Source organism: Thermochaetoides thermophila, assembly GCF_000221225.1.
Source record: "Thermochaetoides thermophila DSM 1495 unplaced genomic scaffold scf7180000011819, whole genome shotgun sequence".
NCBI classification, from domain to species: domain Eukaryota; kingdom Fungi; phylum Ascomycota; class Sordariomycetes; order Sordariales; family Chaetomiaceae; genus Thermochaetoides; species Thermochaetoides thermophila.
Genome location: NW_006383035.1, coordinates 197,603 through 211,269, shown reverse-complemented (window position 1 = coordinate 211,269; position 13,667 = coordinate 197,603). Strand labels below are relative to the sequence as shown.

Here is a 13,667-nt window from a genome sequence, read left to right as displayed (position 1 = left end):
AGCAATGAGTGCGCTGGCCATCAAAGAATGTTGTTGGTTTGCTGATGCTAAAAACGCTGGAGCCTTGCGCGGGTAACAAGCATGACAAAAAAATGCTGATGAGGCGTCGTCATTTTTGGATGTGTTTTTTTGGCCGGGGAGTGCCCTGATCTTAAACCCTCCAAAAGCAAGCCAGATGCAATCCAATGATTGGCAGCGCCGGATTGGCCCGATTTTTCGAACGCCAGCCAGCGGCGCGGCAGGCCTAAACCCCACCCATAGCTGTGGACCGTTTTTGGACTAGCCCCAACAGTTCCGATCAATCGCCAAGGGAGGCGCGAGTGATTCGTGATCTTGCACGCTTACGCGAAAACTACTTAACGTGCCTCATCCCCCACCGCCGACGACCGTCTTCCTCCCCATTTTCACTCCTTCATCAACCAAACTGTCGACGCATTGATTGCCCACACGGCACCCGCGATACCAAGCCTCTCTCACCACACATTTTAATTTGTACATTTCATTTTACATCAAAAACCATCAAAATGACTGGCGGCAAGTCTGGTGGCAAGGCCTCTGGCACCAAGAGCGCTCAATCGTGAGTTTCCCTCATCGACCACGGGCCGTCCTCGGCGGCTGACTATCCATCGCGAATCCCATACTTTTCTGGCGTCCCAGCTCAGTTGTCACATCTTTCGCGTTTTGGACATGCTAACATCATCTATAGTCGCTCTTCTAAGGCCGGTCTCGCGTTCCCTGTCGGTCGTGTGCACCGTCTCCTCCGCAAGGGCAACTATGCCCAGCGTGTCGGTGCTGGTGCTCCCGTCTACCTAGCTGCTGTCCTTGAGTACCTCGCCGCCGAAATTCTTGAGCTGGCTGGCAATGCCGCTCGTGACAACAAGAAGACCCGTATCATCCCGCGCCACCTTCAGCTCGCCATCCGCAACGATGAGGAGCTGAATAAGCTCCTGGGCCACGTCACCATCGCCCAGGGTGGTGTCCTTCCCAACATCCATCAGAGTACGTCGGCCACATCGAATGTTTTGCCTACTACGGATGACTAACTTGATTCCAGACCTTCTTCCCAAGAAGACAGCGAAGACTGGCAAGAACTTGTCTCAGGAGCTTTGATTTTTCGGGGGTTCGGTTCTTTTCCAGTTTGCTTTCCTTTTTTGGTCGGCTTTGGGTTCATGATATTGGGGTCACACGGTATCGGGTCATCGGTTGTCTTTTATGCACGTTCGGGTTGTACATTAATACCATGATGGGCATGGTCATGGTCATGAATGAGAATACCTTTTAAATATTTGATCATGATCTCGCTGTTGCCTCGAGAACTGTGTGACTAGGTTTCAGACGCGTTCCACGTAGATTGGTAGTAGGTCGGTATTGGCTTGGGATTACCCACAGCATTTGAACTCGGCTGTGGCCTTCAGACGCGACGTGCTTAGACGATGACGCGACCATGATAACTACCAAAAATGCTTTCAAATCACAATGCTGAATTCAAGTCAAATGCCAGAAAGCGTGTATTTTGGTTCTCTATGTGACTGCTCGCGAACACCATTCCACTGTATTCATCAGAACTTGAGCGGCGGGGGGGCTGCCGACAGAAATTGAGGGTCAGCCACGAAGGCAATGCAGCCTAGATTTTGCAATTGAAGGAAAAACTTACGTTCGAGGTTGGGAACAGGCAGATTCCTTTCGTACTTGGAACCTGTTACCGTTGTCAGGGCGGTCCCGTTTTTTAGAAAAGAACGTGAATTTAGGGCAATGCAGACCTCCAGGAGCAGTCGGTGGGCAGTACGGATCTGGGTGCTTCCACTTCTCCAACAGCTTCTCCGTCTCCTTCAGCAGTGCCTGCACGATCCCTCCTGGTCAGCGCTTCCTGTCTTGCGTGCAACCTCAGGATACTGTTGATATTTCGCACCCGTTGCAGACGTGGATCGGTAACATTGCGGTTCTTCTCGAAGAGGGAGCGGATGTAAAGCGCCTGGCCCCGCCAGAGGTTGCGATGCACCGTCCAGTCGAGAGCGAGCTTCAATGCCCGGCGGTAGAGCGAGCTGGGGCCATAGTGTCAGCAACAAGGTTCGGCTCGTCAATGGACGCCAACATGGAGGCAGGCGGCATCAAGACGGAAGGAGTGGGCATGACTGACAGAGCGGCCTGCCTGTTCGACATGGTGGGCGGCTGTGGCGACGTAACTGTGCTAAGGTTTCGGCGTCTGGTAACCACTTCTACAAATCGAGACCCTCCAGAACCGTTGTATGTGTCAGCCGGAAAGCCCGGATATCGAGTCGCAGCACCCACGGACCGGTCGCGGGGTCGTGGCGGGGATATACCTAGGCTGCGTGTTTGCGATAGCAGGGCGTGGTGACGGCTCGAGCACTTTGAGCTCAATCAGAATTGACAGCAATTGGGCGGGACAGCTTCGCCGCGGGTTTGTGCCTCAGGCCACATCAGGGACCCGAGGCTGCGCTGGTGGGATTGCTTGGCATTAATGACGATTGGCGAAGGACTGACAAGGCTCTGGCGAGAAGCCAAGCGCCCCGCCCCTTTCCCCCTTCCAAGTGCTGCAGTGTTCGATCCTCAGGCATCTCACGGCTGGCGAGCTGGTTCCAACAACCATTCAAGCTTCGACGGACGTTCCTCCGTTCCGTTCCCTTTTGCCGAGACTGCACAACAGTTGCCGTGCACGCCTGCCTTGGCGCGTCCGGCGAGCTTCCCGTGCCTGGATCCCTGCGATGAAGGCGGTGCGGGCTGAGGTCACCGGACCAGTGGGTGTTCTGTGTCCGTGCCAGCACCAGTTGCGGCCCAGTGTTCCAGTGAGGAGCGGAGATCGCGTTGCGTGCCGGCAGCGCCGCTCACAGGCTGGGTTTTTGCAATCCCTGACACAATTGGAAGCCGGCTTTGGGCTCTGCCAGCGAGCGAGCGAGGGGTGCCGTGGTCATTTTTTTTTCTCATGCCCGCATTGCCCGGTGCTAGACTTCCTGGCTTCCTGGGTCCTGGCTCTTGTAAGCAAACGGCGCAAATCCGCTGCCCTCAGTGCCCTGTCCACTTCGGCTCGGGCTTTAAACTTCTCCATAATTTGTGTCCCTCGTTATCTTTCCTCCTAATCGATCTTTCCTTTCGCCTGCACCGTCCAGAAGACATTTCGGTGCTTTCTTCCCCTCCCCCCTGCCCGCTTGCTCTGCGATTCATATTGCCGGGGCCTGTGTTGTGCGCTTTTGCCGTCTGAGCAGTTACACCAATCCTTTCTCTGCCTTACGCCGCTTGCGACCCAAGTTGTCCTGCAGATCTTTTTAGCATCCTCAATTCGCGCAACGCACGGCCGGCAACCACTTCCTTCTCTCCCTCACCCCCCTGAGCCCATACACACACCTTCGCAGTCAGGATGCTGTATCGCGGTCTTCGCATGGCGGCGCGTGCCGCTCCTAAGTTCGCTGTCCTCAACACCCACGCAGCCCTACGCCAGCTCCCCCTGCAGTTCCAGCATGTCCGGACCTATGCCGACAAGATCATCAAGGTGCCTCAGATGGCCGAGTCGATCACCGAGGGCACGTTGAAACAGTGGAACAAGGCCGTTGGTGACTACGTTGAGGCGGACGAGGAGATTGCGACCATTGAGACCGACAAGGTGGGTGTGGCACCGCGCCATGACGTTGTTGGTCGGGTCGCCTGAGTACTGGCGCTAACTCGCTGTCATGCTAGATCGACGTTGCTGTCAATGCCCCCGAAGCTGGTGTTATCAAGGAATTCTTTGTGAATGAGGAGGACACCGTTCTCGTCGGCCAAGACCTTGTGCGCCTGGAGGTCGGTGGCGAAAAGCCGGCTGAGGCAGCCAAGGAGCAGCCCAAGGCTGCGGCCCCGGAGCCGAAGGTTGAAGAGAAGAAGGTTCCGGAGGCCCCGGCTCCTGAACCTTCCAAGACTGCTGCTCCGGCTCCTGCTCCGCCAAAGCAGGAGGCTCCCGCCTCTCCCAAGCCGGCCAGCAAGCCTGCTGAGACTCCCGCGGTTACCCTCGGCAACCGTGAGGAGCGGAGGGTAAGTAATGCCTCGCTCGAACTTTTGAGAAATAACCGCAGTTGTCCATGTGCTTGATCTGACCGGATGCGTGTAGGTCAAGATGAACCGAATGCGTCTCCGCATTGCCGAGCGTCTCAAGCAATCGCAGAACACCGCCGCGTCGCTGACGACCTTCAACGAGGTCGACATGTCGGCTCTGATCGAGTTCCGCAACAAGTATAAGGATGAGGTCCTCAAGAAGACAGGAGTTAAGCTTGGCTTCATGAGCGCCTTCTCCCGTGCCGTCGTCCTCGCCATTCGTGACCTTCCTGTCGTCAACGCTTCGATTGAGGGTCCCAACGGTGGTGATACTATCGTCTACAGGGACTATGTTGATATTAGCGTTGCCGTCGCGACCGAGAAGGGTCTTGTCACTCCTGTTGTGCGCAACGCTGAGACCATGGACTTGATCACTATCGAGAAGACTATTGCCGAACTGGGAAAGAAGGTATGGCTTCATCCACATACGTTGCTTTGTCTTCTGTGCTTGACGTTCGAGTTCTGACCTCATGCTTTGGTAATAGGCCCGTGACGGCAAGCTCACCATTGAGGATATGGCCGGCGGCACCTTCACGATTAGCAACGGTGGCGTCTTCGGGTCCCTTATGGGCACCCCTATCATTAACCTCCCCCAGTCTGCTGTGCTCGGCCTGCACGCTATTAAGGAGCGTCCCGTCGCCGTCAATGGCAAGGTGGAAATCCGTCCTATGATGTACCTTGCGCTTACATATGACCACCGCCTGCTGGACGGCAGGGAGGCCGTGCAATTCCTGGTCAAGGTCAAGGAGTACATTGAGGATCCCAGGAAGATGCTTCTTTAAAGTGGGGCATCTCTGATCTGGCTCGAGAGTTTTGAGGATGCGGGGGTTGGTAGATTGTCGACGGTTAGTGGCTGGAAAGTGCTCTTGGGTAGCACTTTTGCACAAAAAAAAGAAAAACAAAATTAACTGCGCTTGGTTGTGTAATATAAGATTCTGAGGGCCTATTCCCTTGGGTACAGTGCATTCCTGGGCGTTTCCAATTTAGACAAGGGTTTGATTTTTTTACACGTTGCGACTTGTTCAGCAACATACATTCCGGGTATTCAGTGCGCTGAATAGAGTTTTTCGGTGTTATTATGTCCCAGACTTGGGGGCTTGTGTCAGCATAGGGATGAACTCCTCAACCTATGTGTGTACAGACAGCCCATAATAATCTACTGTGTTTATAGATCAAATGAAATTTAGCCAAGTAATACCTAAGACCTTGCAACGCCATATCTAGGTTGACTGTGTAGAAACATATAACAACAAATATTGACGTGACTTTCAAGCTCTGCTTTTGCAAAAGCATCGGTGATGGGTCACTGGGGCGCTGTATGAAAGTGCCGACCATCAGGATTGGTTGAATTCCATGCTGTCGATCACCTTTGTTTTGTCGTTTAGGGTATGTGTCTGGGTTGTCTGATGTCTGGTTTTGTTGATATCCAAGAACACCCACAAAGCCTGGCTCTGGGAGGGGGTTAGTAATGGATGCGCACTTACATACTGTCACACATCCCGCCTATTGTATGAAAAAAAAAAAAGCACTTGATATGAGCCGTAAAGCCAACTGGTGCTTCCAGCCAAACAATACTCGCTTGCTATGAGTTTATCCTCGTGTATGATAAGGTCCTCATCGAAAAGACTAGTTGTCTCAACCACAGGCCCTACTTGTTAAAGCTGAAACAAAGCACTTGTCGTAATTCTTGTACCAGGATTGATTCCTTGGACTGGTTTCCTTGCCACCGTGTCGCACATCAGAATCCTGTTGGATTACCAGCACATCTGCCGTGCCCAGCATGGTAATCACAAAGAATTTTCAGAGCACGGCCAATTGCCTCAATACTACTTTAGCGCCCGGCATAAGTTCTGTGGATGTGTGCTAGAAAATGGCACTAAGAAGCAGAAACCATCATTTAGTATACTGTTAATTTCCAAAGGGCAGTAGTGTCTGGAAATAGAGATATCTTTGGCAGGAGTTAAACTGGGCGACTAAACCACAACATGTCTACGTACGTCTAAGCTAATGATTACTGATTTAAGTCACTACTTCTCGACTTCTTGAAACGGCAACCTATTTGTGCTCTAACTGTTTTCCCTGGCAGTCTCTAGTGTTGAACACAGGTAGTTGCTCCCTCGACGGATATGGACCTGTTGAAGATAGTCTACGTAGATACTATACTATGAAGCATTGCATCTTATGAATTACAGTACATGAATATACTCTAGAAGTAGATACGGGGTTGATGAAGCACAAGAGCTTACCACCTGCCTTTAGCCCTTCTTCCCGAGCCGTGACGAATTAATTGACAGTAAATGGATAGAAACGGACTACTTATTTCAGCCACACCAAAACCCATTCGCCAAATGCTCGTAAATTGTCCTTGGTAAGGCCAGAGTCGGGGAATTCCAACCGACCCTTTCGTTTCAAGCTGCTAGCCTGTACCGTGTTGCTGAGATCACCAGACTTGTCCGTCCACCAATCCGCAAAGCGAAAGCCATGTTTGTGGATGTTATAACCTAGAATCAAAATTATGAAAACGGGAAGCTGTATAAAACCCATGTTAGCCATATCGGAACCCTACCAACCGGAGTAAAATCTATGATGTTGATTGATTAAGGATTTCACTGACGCTGATGTATGCCGACACGAATTTACGGGGGCTAAACGGCGTGATAAAGGCGCTGACACCGTTAAATAGTGTCAAGATAATACAAGCTATGAGACCGAATGCTGCCTTGAGCCACTGGCCATGAGACTTGTAAGGATACAGGGGGTGATTTCTGTCGTAACTGGCTGCTTGAGCTTCAGAAGTATTGCCGTACAATTTGGCCTCCTCGAGCCTGGAACTCGTTTGGTTAGTCTGCATGTTCTCTCGGTGAACAGAACCCCGACTTCAAGTCGCTCTTGGATATTGATGATACTGACGTTTTGAAAAAGAATAGGTACGTTGCGCAGATAGAGGCATACATGATGAGACAGGAAACCGTGCAGTTATTGGCAAGTTCGTCGAGGCGCTATATTCAATTATGGTCAGATAAGACTACCATATGGCCGAGCATTTTGAATCGACTTACCGCTCCAGGGTTGCCTGAGCGACCCATGTATGCTATCATCATGACAGCGCCGGTGACGAGAACTGCTCTAACCGGCACTCCCATGCGGCACTGGCGCAACCGCCTAGTAATGAATTCCGGCCCAGTTTGCCCTCGAAGAGCAAGTGTATGGAGGACTCTCGTCGCGATATACATGGAATTGATAGCGCAGGTAAATGCTGAAAATACAAAGACGGCATTGAAAAAATGGGCGAGCTTTGGCATACCAGCCTCAACGACGGCAATAATGAATACTGATCGAGCACTGACTGAGGTCGCCTCGCCATTCAGGAAAGGATGGTCCATCGGGACGACAAAGGATGCAGTCATGACAGCGAGGGAATATAAAGTCACGACTCGAAGATTGATTTTCCGAGCGGCCATCTTCATAGCCTCGACATCAGCTAACGCTCGGCTCTCAGCAGCGGTAGCTGCCATGATGTCCATGCCGATATAGGAGAACATGACGCTGGTAAACGTGGTCCTATGGTTAACCAAGTTAGTGAACACCGAGCAACCAGCATCAAGATACCAGCTTTGGAAAGATATTGCAATAGAGGGAACTTTGCAATAGCATACCAGACACCCAAAAGTGTCCCAAGGGATCCGGTAATTGTCTGTTTCACTTCTAGATCATCGGTTCTAGCCCGGTAAACTGTACTGAAGAACGAGTAAGGGTCGTTCCAGTCTTTACGAACTGTTAGTTTATAGTGTCCTTTTTGGGTAGCTCCGGACGTAACAGCAAGACATACAGCGAGTACCTAGAGGTTCGTGGTAGTATGCATTGGAACGTGCTGTTTGAAAGATGAACAATTAGCCAGATCTTATGTAGCCGGGTTGTATTATCCGGGTGACCAACGCTCAATGATGGACAAGAAAAACATCAACTATTCGAACGCTTGTTAATCAGGTTATATTCATTTCAGGCGAGGTAAAAACCTACCAGAATCAGAAACGATATGAATATCAGCTTGAAGGTACCGAATATATATTCCAGCTCGCCGAACCACTACAAGACTCTAGGCGTTAGTAACCCTTTTCGAAGCACAGAAGTTGCCAGTTTGGAACGTACTCGGACTGGAAACATGTTGAAGATGATAACAAGTACTAGGAACACAGTAATCCACACGGCATTATCGACATCCACTCCGGTTTGCCAGATCAGATGGGTTTTGCCATCGTCGTAGCGGAACTTGATAGCATTTGTAATGGCAACCAGTTGCTCACCAGCAAGAATGGTATAGGCAAACCTGTTTCCCCAGCACACTGGTATTAGCACATGCCTTACTTAAAACGAGATAAAGTCGCTGGGGCTGCCTACCAATAAACCCAGCCAACGCCAAACCCAACGCCCCGGCTAACGAATCGACGAGGAAACTCCATAACAGGAGCATTGACTGGCATCAAGGCAGTCATCTCTCCGAGGCAACTTATCACGGATGAAATCACAATTCCCATAAGGATGTACGCCATGACAGCACCGCCAGGACCGGCACTAGCGATTGATCTCCCACAGCCCAGGAACAATCCTGCAGATAATGCGTGAGTAGCTATGCGACTAGATTCACAAGTCAATAGCACTTATACCATTTCCGATAGTGCTGACAAATGTCGATACAATCAGTCTAAGTTGACCTTAAGAGCAAACAGTTCCCAGGCCTTACCCAGAAAATGCAATCATCTACCGCAAAGAGCCAGGGAAGTCAACCAATGCCGCATGCAAGACATATCATAATACAAGCCCGGAGGAGAACACTCACATTGATGTGTCTCTCATGCAACACTCGCCTGGGCAAGAGCAATTTGTGAGTGACATGCGACTGGGAGAATATTGGTTGTGCTCTCAACTCACCAGAGGCTGTCTCCACGGAATTCGCGTCGGTCCTCGGGAGTCGGCGGCTCATCGAAACCGCCGTGTAGCGTTGCCTCCCCATCTGGGATAGGGCTCTGATGGCCGGTGTGGGGATAAAGTTGAGGATTAACAGCCTCTGGCTTCTCGTAGTCCATCGTAATGGCGCCTGTAATGGATAAGAAGTTCAGCCAGACAGGATGGCACCGCCCTTCGATCGAAGAGACATTCAAGTCGCAAAAAGTATGCGTCTGAGAGACAGAGGCAAGTTAGAACAAGAATGCCGGGATATAACCCGAGCGCAAGCAAGCCCGAACCACCATTCGATGTTCCAGTATAATAAGCCAGTTCCACGCCTTATGACCCGTTCCCTGGGCAACACCCCATGGTCTCCTGCCCCTGCCCTGCAGCAGGGTAAAAATAATCAGCTAATCATACACCACACGACGTTATTTGCATTACCCAGCCCTGCGAGACACGGCGATCGAATATCTCCACTCCATATAGTCTGGCGGACAACCATGCAGCCAAGAGTGGCGGAGAAGAACGTCGACCTCGGTTAGCTGCTGGTTGATGCATGCTTGTACGAGGATACGTTGGGTTGCCTTCCGCTTCTAGGTAGTAGTCGGCCAAACAATATCCCTTTCTTACCCCTCAAGCTTCTCACTTGTCGGGTCCCAGTTCCAGAGGGCTAAATAAACGGCAAGTAATACCCCTTTCATGCATGCCCCCAGGCCCTCCACAAGGCCTTTTTTTTTCACCAGTTTTCACTGACCCGACAGTGTCACATTATGAGTTGATCAGTGTGTATCATGCTGATGCCTACATGTCATTTTAGTGGAATTAGGCAGATATGCCTTATGGATGAAGGTTTCCTTCTGCATATATGTTTGCAAGTTGCAGGCTTGATGTGTTCGACGGAATCGTGTTTGCGTAGGCCAGAACTGTGGTATGTCTAGGGTCTTCCACTCCAGTTCAGCCTAACAGTTGCATATTGCAAAGATAGCAAACGCATTCCTAGCTGTCCGCAAATAGTAGCGTCCCGCAGGCTATTTTGATCGAGCTCAAGATAGTGACGTTGGATCTTGGTTGGAAAGCGGTTGATAAGCCACACAATCGTTCCCTTTGGCGGGTCATTCTCCGCAGGTACTGTAACCTTATTTTTTTAGCGAAAGCTTGGCGAACAACGGCGACTGGCCGGGGCGGGTCCGGCACACGCTGTTCGACGGCTTGGCCCAGCCCTGCCGTCCTTGGCACCAGGTCGCCCAACTTGCGGAACGCGACAACCACAGAATACTTGCTTACTTTTCTCCATCCATTGTTCCCCTCCAATCCGGGGTCCGTCCCGCTCATGGGGACTCTCTGCCCAGGACGCAATGTCCACCACCCACCCACCAAGCTATCGGGTTTGGGATTGGAATCCGGCATACGTATCTGCGCAGCACGCGCCCCACGCGACCGTGGGTAATCTACTTGTAAGATCTGCCTTGGTGGTCGGTTTGGCAAACCCAGAACTCATGAAGCAGCCCTACTGGGCGGGATTTCATCCGAATGAAGGGCTCAGCCACTCGGATCCCAGGTGGGCGGCACGCAAGGCCATGTCCAAGACAAGGGAGGGCGATGAAGACGGAAACGCTGTAAGAAAGGACCGTTAGTGTGCTCGCCTGCCTTGATTGTCTATCAACAGAGACACCGGCGCAACGCAGACGTCGAGCCTTGCTAGCCAATGGCTAAGTAGACGAGCGGCTGAGTTGGTGACAGCGTGTGTCTAGAATGCTGGGCTTGTTAACCACGCCGACGGTTCATTTGGTGGGTATCTTGCTTGGCAGAATATTTGGTAAGACTAAATTCAATCCATTGGCCTGCCCTGCCACCTACCCCCTGGCCGACGACTGCCTAGTTCCCCAAAGTCCACATGTTAATATGGATGCAAGTCAAGTCGCTCCCTGTTGCGCCAAGTCGACACCAGCACTAGTCTTTCCTGCTCTCGACTCGTACTAGAAGACCACCCCTCATTGGCGATTCAGCCACGAGCCCGACACAGGGCTGGCGCTGGCTTTCTTGCCCACGCTCCATGAGCCATCCTGCTGTGGAGTTTGCTTGTAACTACCACTACTCATCAACGGACTGCTCGTCATTCTACCATTCTAGTGCTCATCGGCTCGGTATCTCATTGACTTTAGTCCCCATATCGACGCTCGCGTCTTATGCAGACCAGTCTGGTATCGGCAGAAGGCATTCATGCTCGGTACACATAATTTGGCGCAGAGAGAGATCACCGGGGCTTACACGTCGGCCATTCTGTCATTGTTGGAACCCCACATCCCCGCATTAGGTGCCTGTTGCGCAACATCTCTCACGTAAAGAAGCCATCCGGGATCTTTGGTAGATCATAATATTGCGCCAAAGAGTTTCTGCATATACATATATATACTTAAGGGACCCACGCAGGCGTCGTTGTTCGTGTGGTATGGCTTCTCAGGCTTCGACTCTTTTCGATAGCTTGGCCAATGTCTGGAGACAGCTGGTGCTGCGTAGCGATGTCGATGACATCGTGCTGGAGCTCTTGGGTCGATTCTCTCTCGAGAGGCTCTACGCGAGCTCTGCCGACCGCGAAGCATACCAGCACCTGGTCATTTCGCTCCTCGTTCAGCTCAAGGCCATCTTCGATCTCCAGCGTCTGACGATACCAGCAGAGCGCGAGCATTCCCATCTTAGCTGGTACCTGGGCTTCCTTGTGAGCTGGGAAGTTGCTCTCCGCTCAGTCGAATTTGTCCTCCAGATTATCATCGACAGCCGTGAGAGTCTCTGGGCACACCGCGAACTACGCGACCGGTACTTGGCCGAGTTTCTTCTCTCCGCCCTCCGGGTCCTTACGCTTCATCCTAAAGCCCCCACCAACCAACGGTCTAAAGACCGACGTGAGCGCTTTGCCCGAATACATGGCGCCATCGAGCAAGTATACGACAGTTATCCCGGGCCCAAGTCATTTCTTCTGGAGGTTTGCAAGGAGGTTGCTGGACAGCTTCATGCCGACCCAAACAGTCTTGGTCTTCCCGCCCCTCTCAAGTCCGAACTACCAAATGTGACAAAAGAACTGGTATGGATTCGATTAAACAGAATATAGTTTAAGCCATCGAGGTTGCTAACGTCACGTTCTTAGTATCCGCTCCCCCCCTGTCTGCACTCGAGTTCCATCAGTGAGCTTGTGCCAGCCAGCGGATTCGGGAACTGGCTAGTGCAGTTCCTTGCGTTGAGGGATGTCTCGCAGTTCGTAGTGGCCGCTTGGATCCAGTATCACGTCAACAGGGAGATGAGGGATGTGCGCCTACATGCTTCGTCCGCTCGTGCTCGCAATGCCGTCCTCAGCGCTCTGAATAACTTGCGCCTGCCCCCAAACTTAACCAAAGTTGATATGGTAATCACCTTCAGTACTACCTTTCGTATTATTCTACCGGACACACTCGACCTCGCGCGCCACAATGCTCCTGGGCCCCGGATCGACGAATGTGAGCTCGACGCGCTCGACGCCCTAAGCAACAGGTTAAGAGAACGACAGGTTGTCTACCGCATAAGCGATCGCGAAATAGCCCATAGCCTATCCCAAGTGATTGCAAACATCGCACTACAAGATGACCCTTCTGGCCGCTATACCCCTGGTACACGGCCAAGCCTTTATGCCCTCAATTGTCCTAGTTGTCATCTAGTTGGTGCTTCGCAGTTGAGGTCTTCAGGCATCCAAGTGCCCGTACGTCATGTGCAATCCTGTCATCAGTATTATCTACTCTATGCTAACATTATGAACCTTCTCCAGATGAGTACGCCAGATTCACCAGAAATCCGTCTTCCTCCTCAGTCAAGGTGTTTGTACTGCGGAGAGGGCGTCACTCTGGCCCGCGAGGTGACAATTGCAAGGCAAACCTGGGAGTTGATTGAACCGTTGCGGCCCGATGCTGATACAATCAACGTTGAGCGACACCTTCGCCCTCCATTCCAGATGTGGCCACCAAAATTGGATCCTTCTGGTATGGTGGTTCCTCCGACAACCAGTAGTGGCATTGTCACTTCGGGATACGAGATGGTCAATGGGCCATTGTCGTCTCTTAACCCCCCTGGAACCCAAATTCTTGCAAGTCCAGCAGTTGACCAGCCCGGTTCCAGAAACGCAGGGGTGGTCAGCCCTGACTCACCCACGGTCCCACATGCATCGCCAATCCCAATACAGACTGTGCCTTTTCACCCTGATATCTCTACTGGCTCGGGGAAGAGGACACAGGAGGAAACAGATTTAAGCCATGTTAATGGGGAGGCCACGATGTCTAGTGACCCGCTATCGTCTTCAGGTGGTTCAGCCGGTGTTCAACGACCGGTAGACGCAGAGCAACCCCGTTCCCCCCCAACCCCGCAAACGAGTCCCGTAACCCCTGGGCAGGAAAAGAATAGGTTTGCAGGATTCCTGTCAAAACTTAGACCGTCTAATAGCAATACAAGCCCTGGGGATTCGAGTTCGTCGTCTTCCGGTTCGCTCGAGGCCCAAAAACAAGAGCTTATCTCTCTCGGCTCCCTCCTAAGTGCCCAAAGACAGACAAGAGTGAGACCTTCCAAAAATATCAGTGTTGCTCTCTCACAAACGTCGGCTCTCGCGCTTTTCTGGACACAGT

At 51.8% G+C, this 13,667-nt stretch overlaps 5 protein-coding genes across 5 annotated transcripts; 3 read left to right on the top strand and 2 right to left on the bottom strand.

The window, feature by feature from the left end:
* Positions 1–524: 524 nt before the first annotated feature.
* CTHT_0048200 (uncharacterized protein) lies at positions 525–1,110 on the top strand (the record flags this gene model as incomplete). Its single annotated transcript, XM_006695120.1, has 3 exons — positions 525–577; positions 707–999; positions 1,055–1,110. The coding sequence occupies 3 exons, from the start codon at positions 525–527 to the stop codon at positions 1,108–1,110; spliced, it is 402 nt and encodes a 133-aa protein (XP_006695183.1).
* A 449-nt stretch (positions 1,111–1,559) lies between these two features.
* Positions 1,560–2,160, bottom strand: CTHT_0048190 (uncharacterized protein; the record flags this gene model as incomplete). Its single annotated transcript, XM_006695119.1, has 5 exons — positions 1,560–1,582; positions 1,655–1,696; positions 1,761–1,839; positions 1,910–2,042; positions 2,138–2,160. 5 exons carry the CDS (start codon positions 2,158–2,160, stop codon positions 1,560–1,562), a joined length of 300 nt encoding a protein of 99 aa, XP_006695182.1.
* Positions 2,161–3,373: 1,213 nt separating this feature from the next.
* Positions 3,374–4,862, top strand: CTHT_0048180 (2-oxoglutarate dehydrogenase complex-like protein; the record flags this gene model as incomplete). Its single annotated transcript, XM_006695118.1, has 4 exons — positions 3,374–3,616; positions 3,691–4,020; positions 4,097–4,489; positions 4,566–4,862. The coding sequence occupies 4 exons, from the start codon at positions 3,374–3,376 to the stop codon at positions 4,860–4,862; spliced, it is 1,263 nt and encodes a 420-aa protein (XP_006695181.1).
* Positions 4,863–6,396: 1,534 nt separating this feature from the next.
* CTHT_0048170 (uncharacterized protein) lies at positions 6,397–9,164 on the bottom strand (the record flags this gene model as incomplete). Its single annotated transcript, XM_006695117.1, has 11 exons — positions 6,397–6,609; positions 6,695–6,905; positions 7,033–7,079; positions 7,140–7,229; positions 7,428–7,641; positions 7,737–7,845; positions 7,910–7,951; positions 8,017–8,044; positions 8,101–8,166; positions 8,230–8,407; positions 9,010–9,164. The coding sequence occupies 11 exons, from the start codon at positions 9,162–9,164 to the stop codon at positions 6,397–6,399; spliced, it is 1,353 nt and encodes a 450-aa protein (XP_006695180.1).
* A 1,218-nt stretch (positions 9,165–10,382) lies between these two features.
* On the top strand, positions 10,383–13,379 carry CTHT_0048160 (uncharacterized protein; the record flags this gene model as incomplete). Its single annotated transcript, XM_006695116.1, has 6 exons — positions 10,383–10,643; positions 10,779–10,843; positions 11,509–12,106; positions 12,170–12,754; positions 12,821–13,180; positions 13,350–13,379. 6 exons carry the CDS (start codon positions 10,383–10,385, stop codon positions 13,377–13,379), a joined length of 1,899 nt encoding a protein of 632 aa, XP_006695179.1.
* Positions 13,380–13,667: the final 288 nt, after the last annotated feature.